This window comes from Fringilla coelebs (genome assembly GCF_963513975.1).
Source record: "Fringilla coelebs genome assembly, chromosome: 15".
Lineage (NCBI taxonomy): Eukaryota > Metazoa > Chordata > Aves > Passeriformes > Fringillidae > Fringilla > Fringilla coelebs.
Window position 1 is genome coordinate 3,508,398 of NC_140041.1, and position 17,812 is coordinate 3,526,209.

At 44.5% G+C, this 17,812-nt stretch overlaps 1 protein-coding gene across 1 annotated transcript in view; it reads left to right on the forward strand.

Annotated features, from left to right (window-relative positions):
- The window catches only part of PFDN1 (prefoldin subunit 1), a 31,272-nt gene that overhangs the window by 427 nt on the left and 13,033 nt on the right, over window positions 1-17,812 (forward strand). Inside the window, exon 3 of the mRNA XM_084215958.1 lies at window positions 15,026-15,110. Within this exon, the coding sequence (XP_084072084.1) occupies window positions 15,026-15,110 (85 nt within the window). The remainder of the gene's footprint in view (window positions 1-15,025; window positions 15,111-17,812) is intronic.

The following is a 17,812-nucleotide window of genomic DNA, read 5'->3' on the forward strand; positions in this document are numbered from 1 at the left end:
AGTATCGGCGGGGCGGGGGACACCCCGGCTCTGTGCGCCGGGAGAGGGGCCCCTCGATTCACGAAGGACAGTGAGAGTCCAGAGCATGTCCGGAGAAGGATAACGCAGCTGGGGAAGGGTTTGGAGCACAAGAAGTGGTTGAAGGAGCTGTGGTGGCTCAGCCTGGAGAAAAAGAGATTCGAGGGGAACCTTCTTGCTTTCTTCAACTTCCTGCCTGGAGAGTGGAGTGTAATGGTGGTCAGCTCTTCTCCCAGGCAGCAAGTGATGAGAGGACATAGTCTTAAACCGCACCAGGGGAGGTTTAGGTAGGTCATTAGGAGGAATTTCTTCACAGAAAGGGTGATTAAACATTGGAAGGGGCTGCCCAGGGAGGTGGTGAAGTCACCATCCCTGGAGGTGTTTAAGGAAAGAGTGGACATGGCGCTTAATTCCATGATCTAGTTGACAAGGTGGTGTTGGGTCATAGGTTGCACTCAGTGACCTCAGAGGTGTTTTACAACCTGATTGATTCTGTGATTCTGAGACCCCCAGCCTGAGGCTCTGTGAAGCCTCCAGGCTGCTACCCTGGGCAGGAGGCTCTCCACAAAGAGCATGTTAGCTTTCTGTCAGCATGTTCACTTGTTTTCTTTGTCTCATTGTATTTCATTTTCAATTTCAGCAATCTGCCTGCAAATGCAGCAAGGCTTATTCCTTTACCTCTTGCGGTTAGGTACTGGCTGCCTTGATGAATGGCTGTTACAAATTATATTGGCTCAGTGTGGTTTTGCTTGTTGGCTCAGCTCCTGGCCTCGATGCTGTCCTCTGCCACCTCTGGGGAGTTTGTAACTTCAACTAGCAGAGGAGTACTCTAATGCCAAATGACATTTGTGGGAAGGCCCTCACAGATCTGCCCAGCATCAGTCATTTCCAGTGTATGTCAAACTCCTTGAAAAGCCCCTGTGCATAGCTCCTGTGCTCAGGGCTTTGCTGGCACAGATGTTTTACAGAAATGTCCTTTGCAATGTCATGCCAGGCGATGGATCTAATATCATTGTTTGGATTTTTTTCAAACCCTTGGGAGTGAACATAAAGCTTGTATGGGTAGTCCCAGTGCACTCTTAAAGATGGGCTTCTGTGTGTTGGATGACTGTCAAAAGAAACACCTTAAACCAGACTGAGGTGTTTGATTAATTTCTGCAATGCACTTTGGTGGGATTTCAGCAGCCTCTGATAGAAGACCCTATAAAGTCTTTATACAGAGAGATTTCACCATATAAAGTGGTTTCAATCTGGATCATGGGCTTGCTTGACAAATGTCACATTAGATTTCTGCATTTCTGATTTGAGAAATAGGATTTTGTCTCATGTGAGTTGGGTAACAGTGATGACTGCCCAACTCGGGATGTGGTTTGTGAAATACTTGATCTGCTCGGACTGCTGCCAAAAAGGGGAGATTGTATCAACCTCTTCCCCACCCTGTTTTTTACCCCACCTTCTTCATGTCAAAGTGGCTGATCACAGGACCAGTGAGTGTAGTGAGCCAGGTCAGCCTTCAAGTGCCCTCAGCCCTCAGCCCACACAATCTCCAGACCAAGTTGTAGGGAGGTGGCAGGGCTGGGAAGCCAGGAATGGTGTGTGCCTTGCATTTTGCTGAGAGTTTCAGGGGAGCTGTACCCAGGCTAATGGTACTGTTCAGAGTGGCAGGGTTCCCACTAAATAAACTTTTCCAAGTACATTAAATGTTAATGTTGGGTTTGGTGGGAATGCTGATGACATCAAAAACAGACAGAGTCTGGTCTCTTGCAAGAGGTGACTGATTGACCAGGGCAGGCTGTGGTTGTAGCAAACACTTGTATTTGGAGTAGTCATGAGATGTCTCAAAAGCCTTTTTTTTTCTGTTTGGGTTCTTCACAGAGCAGACAGATGAAGAATAAAAGATAATCCTGGAGTCAACACGTTTCTCTAAAGCTTTTTCAGAATTTGAAAGTCTAGAGTGCCTTTGGATGGGAGAAGTCCCTCAAGGTGCTTTAAGAATGTTAAGTGTTGGTCTTTATGGTTAAATGATCCTGCCTGTGGATCAGGTGTGAGGAGGAGATGTTATTTCATCATGGTCTGAAGTGCATTGTCCTGCTTTCTGCTTCTGCCTCCTCCTTGGGAGTAAGACACCTCCTTGATGTGCTAAACCACTCACCCTTGCTGTGTGCAGGAGCCCCAGTCCTGTGGGGAGTCCTCTCTTCCTTACCTTTCCATGACCAGACAGGTGTGAGGCACGGCTGGCAGCTCCAGCTCCTCGGGGATGGCAGAGGCGCCAGCAGGAAAATATTTGCATTGGGATATTGTTTAAAAACTGAACTCTTCATGGGCTTTGTTGTATTAGTGGCTATGTAAATACAGATTAAGGGAGTGCTCTTCTTCTGAATGCTATTCATTCATTTTTTTCTTTTTTTTTTTTTCCCTGCCTAAGCTTGACAGGGTGTTTCTGTGAGCTCTGCTTGTCCTGGCTGTGGGGCTGAAGCTGCCCTGCCAATTGGCAGTGATGCCCTGGTGGGATTTCTGTCACTTCCTAGTGCAGAGAGCTTACACCAAGTACATGAGGAACTTCCTGAAGCCCACTCCTGCCCTAGCAGAGAATTTAATACTGAAACTTGGGCTTTTGGCAAAACAGGCTAAAGCAACACTTGAGCAGGAGTTTTAATCCAAGGGCAGTCTGGCATCTTGTGTTCCACTGGAGACCAAAGGAGGTGGTCACTGTGGTTCTTCTGGACATAGAAGCTGTGTTCTGTGAAGTGGACTAGCAGATGTCCTGCATGGACATGAGTTTGGCCACCAAAGGCATATTTGTGATGTCTTGATTTCATTTACGTAGTCCAGCATGGAAATACTGGAGCTCTAAAGGGTTTCAGTTACCCAGGAAGGGTGGAGGTTTGAGTCACTGTGAACTCTGATTATCAGGGTTCTTCTGCTTGAATAACTAAATTCTTGAAGTAAGTTTTGTGCTTCTATTCCTGTGCTTAACTTATTTTTTTTTTTGATTTCCATTTTTTTTTCCTCAGACCCATCTAAACTGCTACTTAAAATCTGGCCTCTGACAGGGTTTCTGTGTTTTCCCCTCCAGCTTGGGTGGATGGGCTGTATGCAGAGGGCTAGCACGTACCCTTCTGTAGGACAAGATACTCCAGGTCTTCGTGGAATTTGAAGGCTTGAGAAACTGTGGTGACGTGCTGCATCCTGCCTGCTTTGGTACTTCCTTGTGCATTACTTGGAAAGCAGTTGGGTGGTTTTTATTTTCTGAACCCCTATCCTGAGTCTCCTTCCTTCCCAGAAAGCTTTTCCTTTGCTGCTGATGAGTGTGAAAGTTTCATTTGTTGTTCCTCAACTTGAGTTTGATTTGGTTTTTTTTTGGGAAGTATTGCAGTTTGTGTAACATGCCAAGGCCTTACTGGGCTCCACACGTGGGGCTCAATTTACTTTTGCTAAAGCTATTTTTGTTTTGACAGAAGAAATGTCAGTGCCACATAGTATGAGCTGATGAATTGCTGTGTACTGTACATATCTGTGAGGCTGGGATCTCATCTGGGTAGTGGCATCTTGCCAAATACATTTCAGTTCTGTTACTTCATACTCTTTTGAAGGGCCCGTTACGTAGCCTGAGACAGCTACCACTGTGCTGGACTTCTGCTTAAGCTATTTGTGAACTGATATCATCATGTTGCTTTGAGAGCTATGTTGAAAGTTTAAGCTTCAGAATTCTGTCTGAATATTTCAGACCTTTCCCTTTACATTCTTCTAGCCCATAACCTGGACAAGATCCTTATTTACAGGAGAAAAATGTCTGGCACTTGGTGTGGGGCACAGTGAGGAGAGTGCTGAAGATTTTCATGCCGTGCCAAAATAGACAGTCAGTTTTGGTTTGATATTGCTTTATCATCAGTTTACTTGTACAGCTAATGGGAGAACACATAAAAGAGAAAATATAAGTAAAAATCAAGCAAATACTGTAGCACAACTTTTGGCTCAAGATTTTCTGCAAGCATAATATATTATCACAGCTGTCCCTATAAAATGACTTTGTACCATTACAGTATTTTATGGGACAGCTGTAATAACATGATTTTGAATTTAAATTTTTTTTTAAAGACTAGTTCAGATTTTTGGTCGCTGAACCATATGCATATGAAACCTGAGAGAGAATTAAGTGTTCTTGATGATTCCTTGGATTTAAATGCATTCTTGCTTTTGCTGTGATTCATGGTTTTGTTTGAAAATGAGACAGGATCATCAGTCACTGTAAGCTCTTTCCTGAACCCCCAAAGGCAGCAGTCCCTGCTGCACATCACTGGTTAAAGCTTCAGGAGCTGCATTTTCATTGTTTGTGTGTGTGTGAGGTGTTCGATTGTGCCACCACTGAACACTGCAGCTGCCCTGTGTTTCCTGCTCACATGTCAAAAATCTCACAAAGAGTTGAAGGACACCCAAGGCTTAACCTTGATGGTTCAGTTACTAACTATAGGCTGGTGTGTGAAATCTGAGTGGCTTCTCCATGGCCTGGCTCTGTGGGGAAGGCTTGGTGCGGGCTGGGCGCTGGAGCCCGGCTGCCGAGGAGCTGACAGGTGCTGACACCAGTCCCAGGGAGCAGCGTGTTGCTTTCTGGCTAGTTTGTGGTTTATAAACCTAAAGTTCCTCCATGTAGCTATTGGAAAAGGGAGGATTTATTTTCCACAGTAATTCTGGTGTGTGGAGAAGTTCAATCAGGCACTGAGCTGTGAAGAAAACAAAATTTGTGTCCAGCTGCTTGACCAGTGCTGCTGCTGCACATTGAACGAGCTGTTGTGAGCTGGTACATGAGGAATCAAAGGCTATATGGGAATAAGCCAAAAGGTTTTCCATCCCACAGTTGGTTTTTATTTCAGATTTTTCCTGATTTTGAACTACTCACTTTTGTTGCAGCCTGAGCAATGATCTTCACAGTGTTGTTAGGTGTGAGTGGGCCTAAAAGTTTGCAAGATCTTTTTAGAGAGCTGTCATGGAAAGCAAAAATGAGAATGATTTATGCAGGGGTGATGCAGTAGTTTTCTGTGCTCCTGCTGCCTGTGACTTGGTCTGTGAAGTAAGGGGCAGGAACTTGTCATCCCTTTCTTGGTTAATTGGGAGGGTGAGAGGAACAGAGCTGGTCCATGGACTGTGGTTACTGCGGGCAGTAGTGAGATACTGGGAATCTGGACTCCTGGATTTGGTTCCAGCTCAGAAAGGGAGCTTGTTCTCTTGGGCACAGGCTCCTTTTCCAACTGACATCTCATTTCCAAACACATTCCTTCCCCACTGCCCTGCCCCCGCTTAGTTCTTGATCTTATTCCTGCTGCCGAGGGCTGCTCATTTGTAATCTCCTGGATATCTTGGTCCAGTTATAGCTCTTCTGCCCTGCTGCTCTACATAATTTCTCCTGAAATGTCAGAGAAGAAAAGATTTCCATGGCTTGTGTGCAAGATGTCTATCTGCCCCGTTCTAGGAAACAGCTGCAAGTCTTTAAAGAATCAGCTTTAGGCAGAGAACGTGGACACATCTGATAAGTCAGTGTTTGTGAAATACATAAGGAGTAGAAACAAGGGTCTTAAAATAAAAATAATAGCTAATTTAAAATAGAAATAAGTCTTTTACTTATCCTTACTGGAAATAAATCTGTTGGTTATAGTCCCCCACCTACTGCGTGGGTGTTCTGATAGGAGATTAGCAATACAGCTTTTCCTCTTGCTTGTCTCCCTTGCCTGGTGACATTTAACTCTTCAAGAACATTTTTCTGTTGGGACTAGGACTATGACATTCACATAAGTCTGTTCTGTTCCGTTCTTTTCTTTATCCCTAACTTTTTCTCCACCTGTTACCTAGACAACACAGAGGAAGGAGCTACCTGAGTAAACTTGAGATGAAATCAGAACTGAGAAGAATAAGGGTCAGAAGGGAGGCTGAGTGCTCCTGCAGGCTGCCCTTGTTGCTAGAAGAGGGAGTTTGATGTGCTGTGAGCCAGAGGCAATGTGCTGTCATGGAAATGCCAGAGCCTTCAGGAAGCCTGCTCTCTCAGGGCAGCATTTGCAGGTTGGGCTCCTGTGCATTGAGGGCTGTAGTAAAGCACCTTGGCTTTGTCCCTGCCTCTAGAGAGAGGGAAACTGAGCTCTCTTGCAAATACAGCCCATCTCTTGCTTCAGTGGCTCAGAGTTCTGTTTGGATTTAGGCTAGGCAAGTGTTGAATGTTCTGAGGAGCTTACACTGCTCCTGCTTTTGTGACTTGCTGTGCCAAATGACTTTTTGCAAAACCATTATGGAACATGACTGAATGATTTCTGAAGTTCTCCAAGCACTTAAAATGTCACTTAGCTATTCTGAAACAGTAAGGAACTTCCATTTATTTTAATATTTAGAGGATTTAAAGTACTGTATTTTAAAACTTCTTCCCCATTTCCCGAAGAAAATTTTAGAATGAAGGGTGAGAGTCCCTGGAGAAATATTGAATTCTAGAGCACTTCTTTCATTACACAGGGCTGTTAGGTTTAGCACAGAGGATGTGGCTTTCCTGCAGCAGAGAAGAATGGCCAGATCACTGGCCCCAAAAAAGGGTCTCAGCTGTGTTTCTGTCTTGATTGGAGATGCCCTTCCAGGTGTGCAGTCAGTGGATATTCAGCCAGAAGGACAGGATGTGACAAGGTACTGAGGACCCACAGCTCTCAGTTAGTCTCTGAGCTAGGATGTGAATGTCAGCATAAGATGTAAATTTTAGGTGGAACAGCCTTAAAACAAATGACAAATCTAAGTCTGAACATGCTGGCCTTGTCACCTCTTCAAAGCCTGAAAGAAGGACATGTTCATTCATGACCCCCTGAAAACTGAATTAAAAAACTGGATTAAATATGAAGAAACCAATCCCATGGCATGAGAACTGCATTTTACACAAGTTTAATTCAGAGATGCAAGAATCAAAGTGCTGCATCAAATCTTGAACCAAATGCAAGACAACTTCTGTCTTGAATTCTTACTTTGTTTTCTTGAAAACTATTTGCTGAATTAATGGAATGTTTTGGCCAATTTAGCAAAATAAAAAAAAAAAAAAGAAGTTTGTTCTTGCTGATTAGGACACAGCAGTGTGGTTGTTTTAGTGCTAGCTAATTTAACTCCAGGATCCAGAAATATCTGTCTATTAGTGTTATGCTTGAATGCTTTTGGCTCAGTTATCTTTGTGTCCACTGCTGTGAAGTTTTCTGTAATGCTTTGATGCTTTGTTGTAGCAGGATTTGGCATGTGCAGAAGCCAAGACTGTGCTATTTACCCACAAGTTGGGTCTTCCTCCTCACTTTGCATTTCAGAGGTTTCCTTCCAGGCAAGGCAGAAATCTTTTTTCTCTTATTTTTCTTTTCCCCTCTTGCAACTGGGGATGGATTTGCTTTTCAAAAACGATGGATCCTGATTTTGCCAGTTTCCCTGTACAGGTTCTTAGGGAGGGTCTGCTGCTGAGAAGGGCATAAGTTTGTCTGTCAGAGTATAGCAGTAACTTCATGTCACTTCATTTGCTACTGCAAAATTCACCTTTTTGATCACAGAATATTTATCAATAAGGAAAAAATTAAAATAGAAATGTCTTTAGGATTATTTAATAGGGTGCTTACACCAGTCTTTGCTTGTTTATGTTTTTCTTGGTGCATATCCATGTGGTGTTGTAGTTTTGGGTTTTTTTTTTTTTTTTTAGTTAAGCATTCTTCCATAGGAATTTATGGGGAATTCTTGAAAATAGAGCAGATTTGAGAAATGGATCTTGACTTCCTATTATTGGAAAAATTTTTCTGTTTTCTGCTTCTTTCTGCTTCTGGTACAACCCAGACTGCAAGAAATCTATTTGAGGTACATGTGTGGTTGGCATGTTGTAGTCATCTGAGTTCCCTTGGCTTAAATAAGCCGCAGCTCATCAGTGCTACATACTAACAAATTATATGAAAACAAAATTAGAAGACAAAACCACTAAATCAGGAATATAGTGAGGCAGAACCACTCAAGGGGATTTCAATTGCCTGAACTGTTGTTGTTCATGCACTGTTTTCCCACATGGATTTAATCTCAAATGTTATGAATTCCTGTATGATAGAGAGGAGGCATTTGCTTGCTTTTTTTTTAAAATTCCATTTATGTCAATTGAGCCTTGAAAAAGAATTTATGATGTTCATTAAAAGCAGACCCACAGTACTATTTTCTTTTTTTGGGTTGTGCTATATTTAATACACACTTCGAGGTATATTCCTGATGTCTTTTTTTAAAGAACCCAACATGAACAATGGTATAAATCTACCATCTAGTTAAGTGTCTGGCAATGCAGAAACTGCTGTTTGCAAGCTGTGTTACTATCTTGGCTTGAGGTAATGTAATATGCTGGAGCTATTGAGAGATGCCCCCCAAAAAAGTGAAAGCTCAATGTAAACATGGCCTGAAGTGCAGCCCAAACCCCTCCGTGGGGCTGGGCGCGTCAGGCCAGCCCTGCTGAGCTTTGGGGAAGCGAATTTGAGCGAGGTTTGAGGCGTGGAATTCTTTGTTCAAATCCTTTAGCTCCTTAGAGTAAATAGGTTTATGGCTTACAAACGTTCATCTGAGTAAAAGTTACCCTTGTTGGGGCCTACATAAGACGAGGTTTGGCCGATGTCCAGCGCTGCTAATCCCGGGCTCTGCGTGCTCCGGTGTGTCAGGGTGGCTCTGTAAAGGTTGTGCTGCCCACTGGGGATGTCTCCTGCCCAAACAGCTCCTGGTGCTCATCCGCCTCTGCGAGGGCAGCAGTAAAATGTCATGTGAACTATAAACTGCTGCTCCTTGGAATGTATTCATGTATAATCCTCCCGACATAAGCTGCGGGATTTGTTTTGCTTTGTGGTATGCGGGGGGAATAGTTAGGGTCAGTTATATCGAGGTGACCCAGTGAGACGACTGACCACTAAAATAAATGCAAACATAGGAAAAGCTTCAACTCATCTGTTCACTCCATCTGTTCTGAACCAGCTCTAGTTAAGGCGTATGATCTGTTGATGGGAAATTCAAAATCAGGCTGAAAAAATGTGAAACCCTTAGACATGAAGGGTGGTAGCACAAGCTATAATTAGTGATGATTTTTCTTTTTTTTTTTTTTTAATATTGCTTCCTTGTCTTGTTGGGAACTGGGTAATTCATCTACAGTGACTAAAACTGGAATTTGGAGAGGTATAAACTGTGCCTGGTATGAACTGTCTAGAGAATCATTTACAGAAGCACCAGCAAATCCTGGGAGAGTAGAAGAGGACTACTGGGTGCTGGCAGTTCTGCACAGCTGGTTTTGGTTCAATCAAGCTAGATTGCTTGGGATCAGCTCCTTGGAAGCCTTTCTTCCATTGGCTTTGAACAGTACTTAAAATGCAGTAATCCCCTGCTGAGTCTGCTCAAAGCTTGAGCAGCAGTGCAAGTTCAGAATTAAAAAGCGTCTTTAAATAGATAAATGCATCACTGGGCTTAGCCAAACTTTTCTCACAGAGTGGTCTAATGCAAGCACTTGGTTTCAAGGGGCAGGACATTCCATGTAAACACTGCTGTGATATACCACAACATGTTAAGTTGTTTAGAACTACAGTAAACCTGTTAAAATAATGTTAGGGCTTTGCACAAAGTTGTTTGTTTTCTTTTCAGTTTTTGTACAGAGTTTCCCAAGTGGAATGAGAACCATGAAGCTGAAGTTACAGTGGATCTTTGTGTGAGCTGGGAGCCAGGTGAATGGACTTACAGATGTGCCATTCATCATTATTCTGGCAAAATAGCACCGGACATAGGTACCTGTAAGATTGTCTCTGTCTGGAGTTAGGCAGAGAGCTGTGTACCCATCTTGGCAGGGGAAGAGCTGAGGCTTCCCCTGCTACCCTGATTCTTGCAGGGATCTACATGGAGCCAAGTGGGAACAGCTTCTTTGCAGACTGTTTGTGTGGTGGTCCTGTGGCCTGTTGTGGGGCTCCTTCCCTCCTGGTTTGAATATTTGAACACAAACAGCCTCTTGCACAGGCAAGGCAGGCAGGAGAAACACTGGGACCACATTTCCTGACTCCAAGGGCAGAGGAGAGGCTGCTCATGCCCAGCTGCCTGCCACTGAAAGCTCCAGCTGTAAGGGCTGCAATTTGTTGCAGTTGCAAGTAATTGAAAGTAGGGATTCTTCATGGAAAACCTGAACTATGAGCATCACTGTGACTCCACCTTTAATAACTTTAATGACTTGTATGTCATAATGAAGAGTGGCATGTGCTGAACAAACATCTCCATAACCTCATTCATTAAGAGGCAAATCTTTCAGAATCCAATATTATGTCTCAAAGTCAAGTAAACAGCACATTTTGGTGCAAACAGGCTGAGTTATGGAATTACTTACACTGGACCATCATCACTTTGTGGGTGTGTATGTGTGACACAAAGGAGCAGACAGATGATGAAGTGGGCAGCACTGCTGACCTGACAAGAGGCTGAAGGCCCTTTAGGCCAGAGCAATATAAACACTGATCAAAAATGAAAATCATAATAGAAAATTAGAATTGTGAAGGGGTAAGAGATTCCTTCAGAAAGAAACTAGCAGGGAGCCTCAGAGAGTGTATATAAACCACTTTCTCTGTCTTAGGGAAACAAAATTCCTGGTGTGGAGCTAGCAAGGGGAGGAAAATAGAAACAAGTGGGAATATTTAGAGCGAGGTTTCTCTTTCAGTTCACTTGTGCTCTATTTCTGTTCCCATATTGCACTTGAGAACCAGCAGTCACTGGCAGGCCAAGCCTGTAGGTGCAGTCGATTGGCAACCACTTGGCTCTGCTCCATGGAGCTGTTCTTGTTGGCAGCCCAGGTCTGGCTGAGCACTGCTGTCCTCAGGGACCCCCCCCCTCCTCTGCAACTTTCATTTCTAATTTTCTTTGGTTTGTTTTGAGTTTTTACCATAATCTATGTACACTGGAAAAATTCTTAGCAAGTCCTGTTCTATTTTTACTGGCCATTCTCTTTGAAATGGGTGGCCAGGTGAGATGGGGTGTGCTTGTCCATTCTGACCCAGATATTTCTGGTGTTAATTTAGCAACGGTGAAAAAGTTCCTGTGTGAAGAGGTGATTGTTACTAAGCTTTGTAATTGCCACTGTTGTGCTGAATCACTGTTTCATGGTTGATAGTGTAGGTGTCATGTTTGACAGGTCTGTGAGTGTGTGCTGTGACGCTTCACTGAGAGCAGGAGGATACGGCTGAACTCTCGTATCTGGGAGAAGACTTGGTTTGCTGCTTGTCTTCTGTGGATTAGCAGTGCTTAAACTCCATCCCAGTCCAACAGACAAACTCTGGGGGCTTGGAGCCTCCCATGAACTCCAGCAGAGCTGTGAAAGCAGCTCTTGGGTCAGTATTAGCTGTGTCACCTGCTAGGCTCTGCACCACTGAGCAGAAAGGTGCTCCTCGGCTCGGTGACTCTCACATGGGGCCAGCTCTCAGCTGGTGGTGAACCTCCAGGCACAGATTTAACTTCATGTATTTGAAAGGCTCGGTCACAAACTCACTCAGGGAAGAATTAAGTTGTCAGAATGTACTGTGCTTCTTTCATGAGCTTGGAAATCTGTATATAAAATTACTACATCTAACTGAAACAAGGCAGCAGAATGGCACTGCCCTATTTCTCCAGCTTGGTGAAGAAAAAACCTAAAAATCATCAATGATGTATTACTTAGGGTAATTGGAAAAATGAAATCTAGATTAAATTTAAATTCTGGTTTATTACAAGTGCCCTGCAGCACTTCTTACCTAATGAGCAGAACAAACTTCTGATTTTTCCAAGTGCTGCCATAAACCACATTATTTCCTTAGGTAAAACCTTTGGCCAAGATCTCCATAATGTGTGTATCCCAAACTAGACTCTAAAAAACTGATGCATTTTTGAGTCCTGCTTGTGTTGGAAAGTGAAGCACAGATTTGAACAGTTAACTGTGGATTAACTGTGGGTGTGGATTTACAGTTCAGCTTTCAAAGAGCTTTGGCATCTTCCACGGTGGCACCTGTGCTCTTGAGGCCGAGCTCTGTGGTCCTGCATCAGGGAACCCAACTGGGTGGCTTTAAGCAGCACTGGTGAAGACCTGCAGGATGCTGCTGCCCAGGTCAGGGACATCTGGCCTGCTTCTGAGCAAGTGTGTGAGCAGACCCAGGTTCCATCCCACTGTTTTATAGCAGGCAAAATCAGGGTGGTTGTATTTGTGCCCAGCTGCCTGCATAAGTCTCGTCAGTGCTAATTTCAGCCATCCAGTTTTAATTTGCTGTCGCATGTCTGCCAGAGCATTGCAGGAGGGTGGGAAGGAGGATATTTTCCCTGATGACTGCTGTTGACATTTGCAGAATAAAAGTGAAGTCAGGCAGTTGTTTGTTGGAGGTTTTGGTGCCTGTAGCAGTTGTGAGCCAGCCGGGATCGCCCAGTGCCTGTCACCCAGCAGGGACATTCCCAGCTGCAGCATGGGGAAAATTGCTCAAGCTGTGTTGCTGTTGAACTTTGTTTTTTAGACCAGGGACGTCAGGGAAACCAAAATGATCAATCTTCCTGTACAATTTGGGGAAGCAAATGAGAAGGGATTGTATTCTTCTTTGCTGCCTCCACAAAAAAAGGAAATAATTCAGGAAACGTTCACATACACAGGCAGGCTCAGGGAAGCAGTGACGTGGGAAGGGACTCATGGCTTTGTGTACAGAAGGCATCTTGCAGCTTTGGTATTCACTAATGGCAGCTACTGCAGAAGCAAGGCAAAATTTGAGTTTACAGGGGGTGTGTGTGAAGGCTGATGGTTTTTATTCTGGTGTCATATGCTTGAGGTAAGAGCATCAGAATGGTGTGTTTGCTGGTGGTCCTGGAAAGTGCCTCTTCTCTGGCTTGATCCAGGCTCTGTATCTAACAGCAATGAAAATAACTTCTTTCCTAGAAGGATGGTCTTGAACTTGATTTTCACAAATCACCTGTGTTGTTATTTCAGCAGTCTGTTGTATGCCAGACCCCAAACCATCACCACTGTGTGGAGGTGAATGGTGGGGACACCTCCCATTGGGAAGGGGGGATTGAGGGGACAAAGAGAGTCTGACTGAGGAAGGGGGGATTGAGGGGACAAAGAGAGTCTTAGTGAGCTGTGTTGGCAAGAACAGGAGTAGACAGAGAGCAAAGATGATGCCAGCAATAAGCATGAGCCAAGAGGGGAAAAAATGAGAGAGATTTGACAAAATTGCAACATAAAAGATGTAGCGGAAGTTCCTGTGGAGAAGAGGAGGTGAAGCAGAACGGGGAAGAAGTGGGAGGAGGAGGAGGCGCTTCTGTGTTCAGTTAATAGCAACCCCAAAGAGAGTTTTAATTGGAAACCTATTATAATTATCCACGGTTTTCCTCCCATGCATTTCAGGAATGTGTGTGGCAGGTACTTTTCCTTTTGGCTGGGTTACTGATGCAGAGGGCACTGGGTTCCCAGCCAAGTGGCAGATCCGTGTTTGTGTTTACCAGGCACTGAGCAAACACTTCAATAATGTCATTTGTTGTGGGAGATGACTCTGCAAACTGATTTCAGGTTTTTCTGTAGCAGACGGGGAATGCACTCTGATTCTGCCCTGTCTAAAGCTGCTCATTTTAACTGTTGGAGCATGAGCTGTTGTCACCTGGCAGGATGACATTGACCCTAGTTGGTGCTAGAGGAGACCTTGACCTCGTTGGTATGACCCATGGAGGCTCCTTCTAAATCCCCTGGGGGACTTTCTAAGTAAGGAAGGGGGTGAATCTGCAGCTTGTACATTCTTTATGTCTGGAAGGATGAAAAACAACCATGAAGGGTTCCTAAAATTTATTTGAACTTAGCTGTCCTTTACCTCTTTGTGGGATGCCAGTGCCACGTGCTGGAGACCTACTTTGAATGTTGATGCTCCTTCAGAGGCTTCTCTGAGGCACCTTTCTGCTTGTTGGCAAGCAGGACTCAGATGTTATAGAAACATCTTTCAAATCCTTTTGGCAATTGAAAACAGAACAAGTGGAAACCAGTGGCCACAACTTCAGTTAAAAGTAGCCACTTCCCACCTCACAGAAAAACCCTTTGGCTGGTGAAAGTGTAGAAATTTGGAGATCAGTGAGGGGTTGGATTAAAGTGAAAGCTTGAGAAGTGGGAGCTGGGAAAGTTCCATAGCTTCTGCTGGAAGCTCTGTCTCTGTTTTGGCAAATCACAGAAGGGTGGGTTGGAGAGGTTCTTCACAGACCATCCAGTCCCACCCCTTGCCATGGGACACCTTCCACTATCCCAAGTTGTTCCAAACTGTGTCCAACCTGACCTTGGACACTTCCAGGGAAGGGGCAGCCACAGCTTCTCTGGGCAGTCTTTGCCAGCACCTCACCATCCTCAGTCTAAAACATTTCTCCTCAATGTCCAGTCTAACCTGGCCTGTTGCAGTTTAAAACCATTGCCTGGCATGACAGACCCTGGTAAAAAGCCTCTCTCTGTCTTTCATGTCAGCCCTTTTTATACATTGAAAAGCTGCAGTAATGTCTCCCTAGAGCCTGCTCTTCTCCAGGTTGTACAACCCCAGTCCCTCAGCCTTTCCCTGTGGAAAGTTTTGGGTTTATTGTGTGGGTTTGTTTACCTTGTGAGCACTAATAAACAGCTCTTACCTGTCAAGAGTCTTCCTTGACTCTGTGCCATCAACTGATTTAAGTCCCTGTGAAGGGGAGGTGCTGACAGACTCCCCTTGCTGGCTGTGTGCCAGAACTGCTTCCAGATCATTCAAGGACACTGAATGATAGAGGGGGATCTCTGTGTGTCCATGTTCATCCTCCCAGAGCATGGGTGAGGCTGGTGAGCCTTTGGGGCCAACCTGGGGGGCTCTAGGAGCTGTCAGAGCAATTTCTCCTGTCTCTGTCCAGAACATGGGAGGGAGGATGAACACTAGCAGGGGTGGCTCTCGTTTGACTTGGTGCACAGCTAGTGAACACTGATGTAAAAAGCACCCAACTTTTTCTGTCTCTTCTTTTTCACTTGTAGGTTTATTCTTCAGCCTAAAGGAGTGATTCACAATCAGCTCTTAGAAAAACAGAGAATAGCTGAAGAGAAAATTAAGGAGTTAGAGGTAAGTTTTTGGCAAGTGATGATGAAAGTAAACCATTAAAGGTCTACAAGATGCTCTTTGTTACATCTCTTGTTTTTATCTGGCACTTTTCATGCTGAAGGATTGTAACAGAGAGCTGTTACAAGTAACCTACAAGTAACTCAAGGCACTTGGTTCCTTTCCTAGATCTACAAACCGGTAGGGATTGATTGTTGCCTCTGTGCCCTGGTATGAAAATTGGGAGCGAGGCATTCAAATGAGATTAGTAAGAACAAGGTCTAAAACAAGCAAAAGGATGTTTGTGTGGTTATTTGCAGCAGATAAGTGATGTAAAATTTTGCCAGTGCTGTGGGTATTTAGAGGTTACACTGGCTCAGAACAATTGCACAAATTCATGGAAGAGAAATCCATTGAGAATTACCAAATATGTAGAAATGGCATCCTGCTCAGGAAGTCCCTGAGCTAAAAATGTCTGGAGGGTGGGAAAGTATGAGGAGGAAGTACCATATAGCCTGCCCTGTCCTTACTCTCTGCCCTTAAGCATCTGCTTGGGGCTACTGTTGAAGAGCAGATCTGTGGGGAGATGGAACTTTGTTTTGACAGCGTGGTCAGAGCACTTCTGTGTTCTTGTGTTTATCTGGTTGGAGTATTCAAGGCATAGAAGGATATCTAGGAAATAAAAAGCGGCGTCTGCGCAAGTTGCAGTGTTCAACCAGGCTATCTGGTGAATCTTGACTATCTTCTCATGGCTGCGTCTGCAGCTTACAGCTCTTCTGAGAAGAAGTGCAAAATGTACTTTTCCAAGGCTGTTAGTGTGTGGTTTTTTATAATTCTCCTCAAATATCATTAATGCAACCCCCTGTCTCTTGGCCTTTGGGAATGACAGAGAAAGCAAAGACCAAGTTTGTGCCAAGCTGCTTTTCCCATCTGTTATTGTTTTGGAGAAAGTGAAATGGAGACCAAATAAGTAAGGACAAGCAGGAATAGGAAGTCTGTGTTCAAACCCACTCAGACCTGTGCAGTTCTGTCTCTGTCGTCTCCTATTTACACTAAAGCAGAACTTGAGTCTGTATTTTTTTTAATCCCTTCTTAAAACTCAGCCTGCCTGAGAAGCTGTGGAGCAAGCCCATCCCCAGATATTGTGTTGCCTGGAGTGTTGTTGCCTGTGCCAGATCCTAGGGGAATTTGTGTTTCTGCCCATGAGAACTCTTTCTGCACGGGCCAGACAAGTGCACTGTGGACAGGCTGTGTGTCTAAGGGGGTGTGCAGGCAGGGCATAGTCATTTGTGTGGTTATGTGGTAAAAACAGTTGTATCCTTGCTCCTTTGGAGCCACCCCAATGCCAGTGGCTTTGTGCAAAGACAGCCCTGCAGCTGTGCCTGGAGGACTTCATGGCAGCACCTCTGGTTTGGGAGCAGGTGGAATGTGGCTGGCAGCACCTCTGGGTTTGGGAGCAGGTGGAATGTGGCTGGCAGCCTGTTTATAAACTGGGGTCCCTTGCTGCCAGCTGCAGCGGGCTGTGGTCAGCTTCTTGGCTACTTTGCCCTTCAGCTGTGCCATCTGGGTTTCTTCCTGTTCCTAGTGGGGAATTATCTTACCTCCTGAACTTCCCGATCACTGAGTTCAGCAGAATGGGTGGAATTTCCCACAAATTATAACCTTGCTGTTCTTACACAAAGCCTCAGAACTGGCTGCTTCATAAATGTGTTTTTCTTTTTCGTTGCTGAATCTCTGGTTATGGTCATTGAGTTGAAGTTTCCAGCAATAGTCTCAAAACTGAGACTGTCTCAAAAGGTGGTTGAGTGGAAAGGTGGTTGCCACATGGGTTGGTTTTTCTTTTTAATCATGAGTAGTAGGGCTCAGAATGCCAACACTTTCAAAAGTTTGTGTTAAGTAAACATCCAAGTCCATCTTTTAACTGATCTCCTTCCAGCTGGCTGTGGCAGTTTTGTGAAGAGGGTTTTCCTTAGGCCAGGGATTCCCCGTGGAAGAGGACGAGCACTTAGGCTGACAACTGCTGGAAACTGAGATTTTAGGGGAAATACCTGGGTCCGACTCAGAGAGCACTTATCACAGGAGCAGGGGATTTTGCTGTCCTGAAAACAAGTTGTGACCGAAGCAGGAAAGAATGTGAAACTTTGTGACCTTGTGCTTCCACCACATCGTTGTAAAATAAATATCAAACCAAGAAAGGTTAAACATCTCTCCATTCATTATTAAAACTGGAAGGGTTTTAAAGCTTAGGTTTATATTTTACATTGTTAACTACCTTATGACTTACTCACATTTCTCACTTGGCACAGCTGAATCCGGCTGGTCAGCGTAATCCCCCAGTACCCTACGGTGTGGCTGATCTCATTACTCACATAGCTGAGCTCGAGGCAATTGTGCTTTGCTATGATGACATTACTGTGAAATGTGTATTTTTTGATACATTCCTGAATCTGAGAAATGCTCTCCCCTCTACCTTGGTGCTGTTTGCAGAGGAGTTTGCAGAGGAGGGCTGGGTTCACTGCTGAGGTCTTTGGAAATCCATCCAGCTGCATAGCAAGATCTCCAGCTGCCTGTTCCTGAAAATGTGTCTTTAATTTTCTTCAGAGGTGTGAGCTGGTTTTGCTGACATTCACAGCTGCCAGTGAATTTTGAAAACTGTGAGGGGTTTTGTCTTCTCCTTCTGACACTCTCCACTGCAGTACAGGATTGCAGTCATTCCCTTTCCCTTG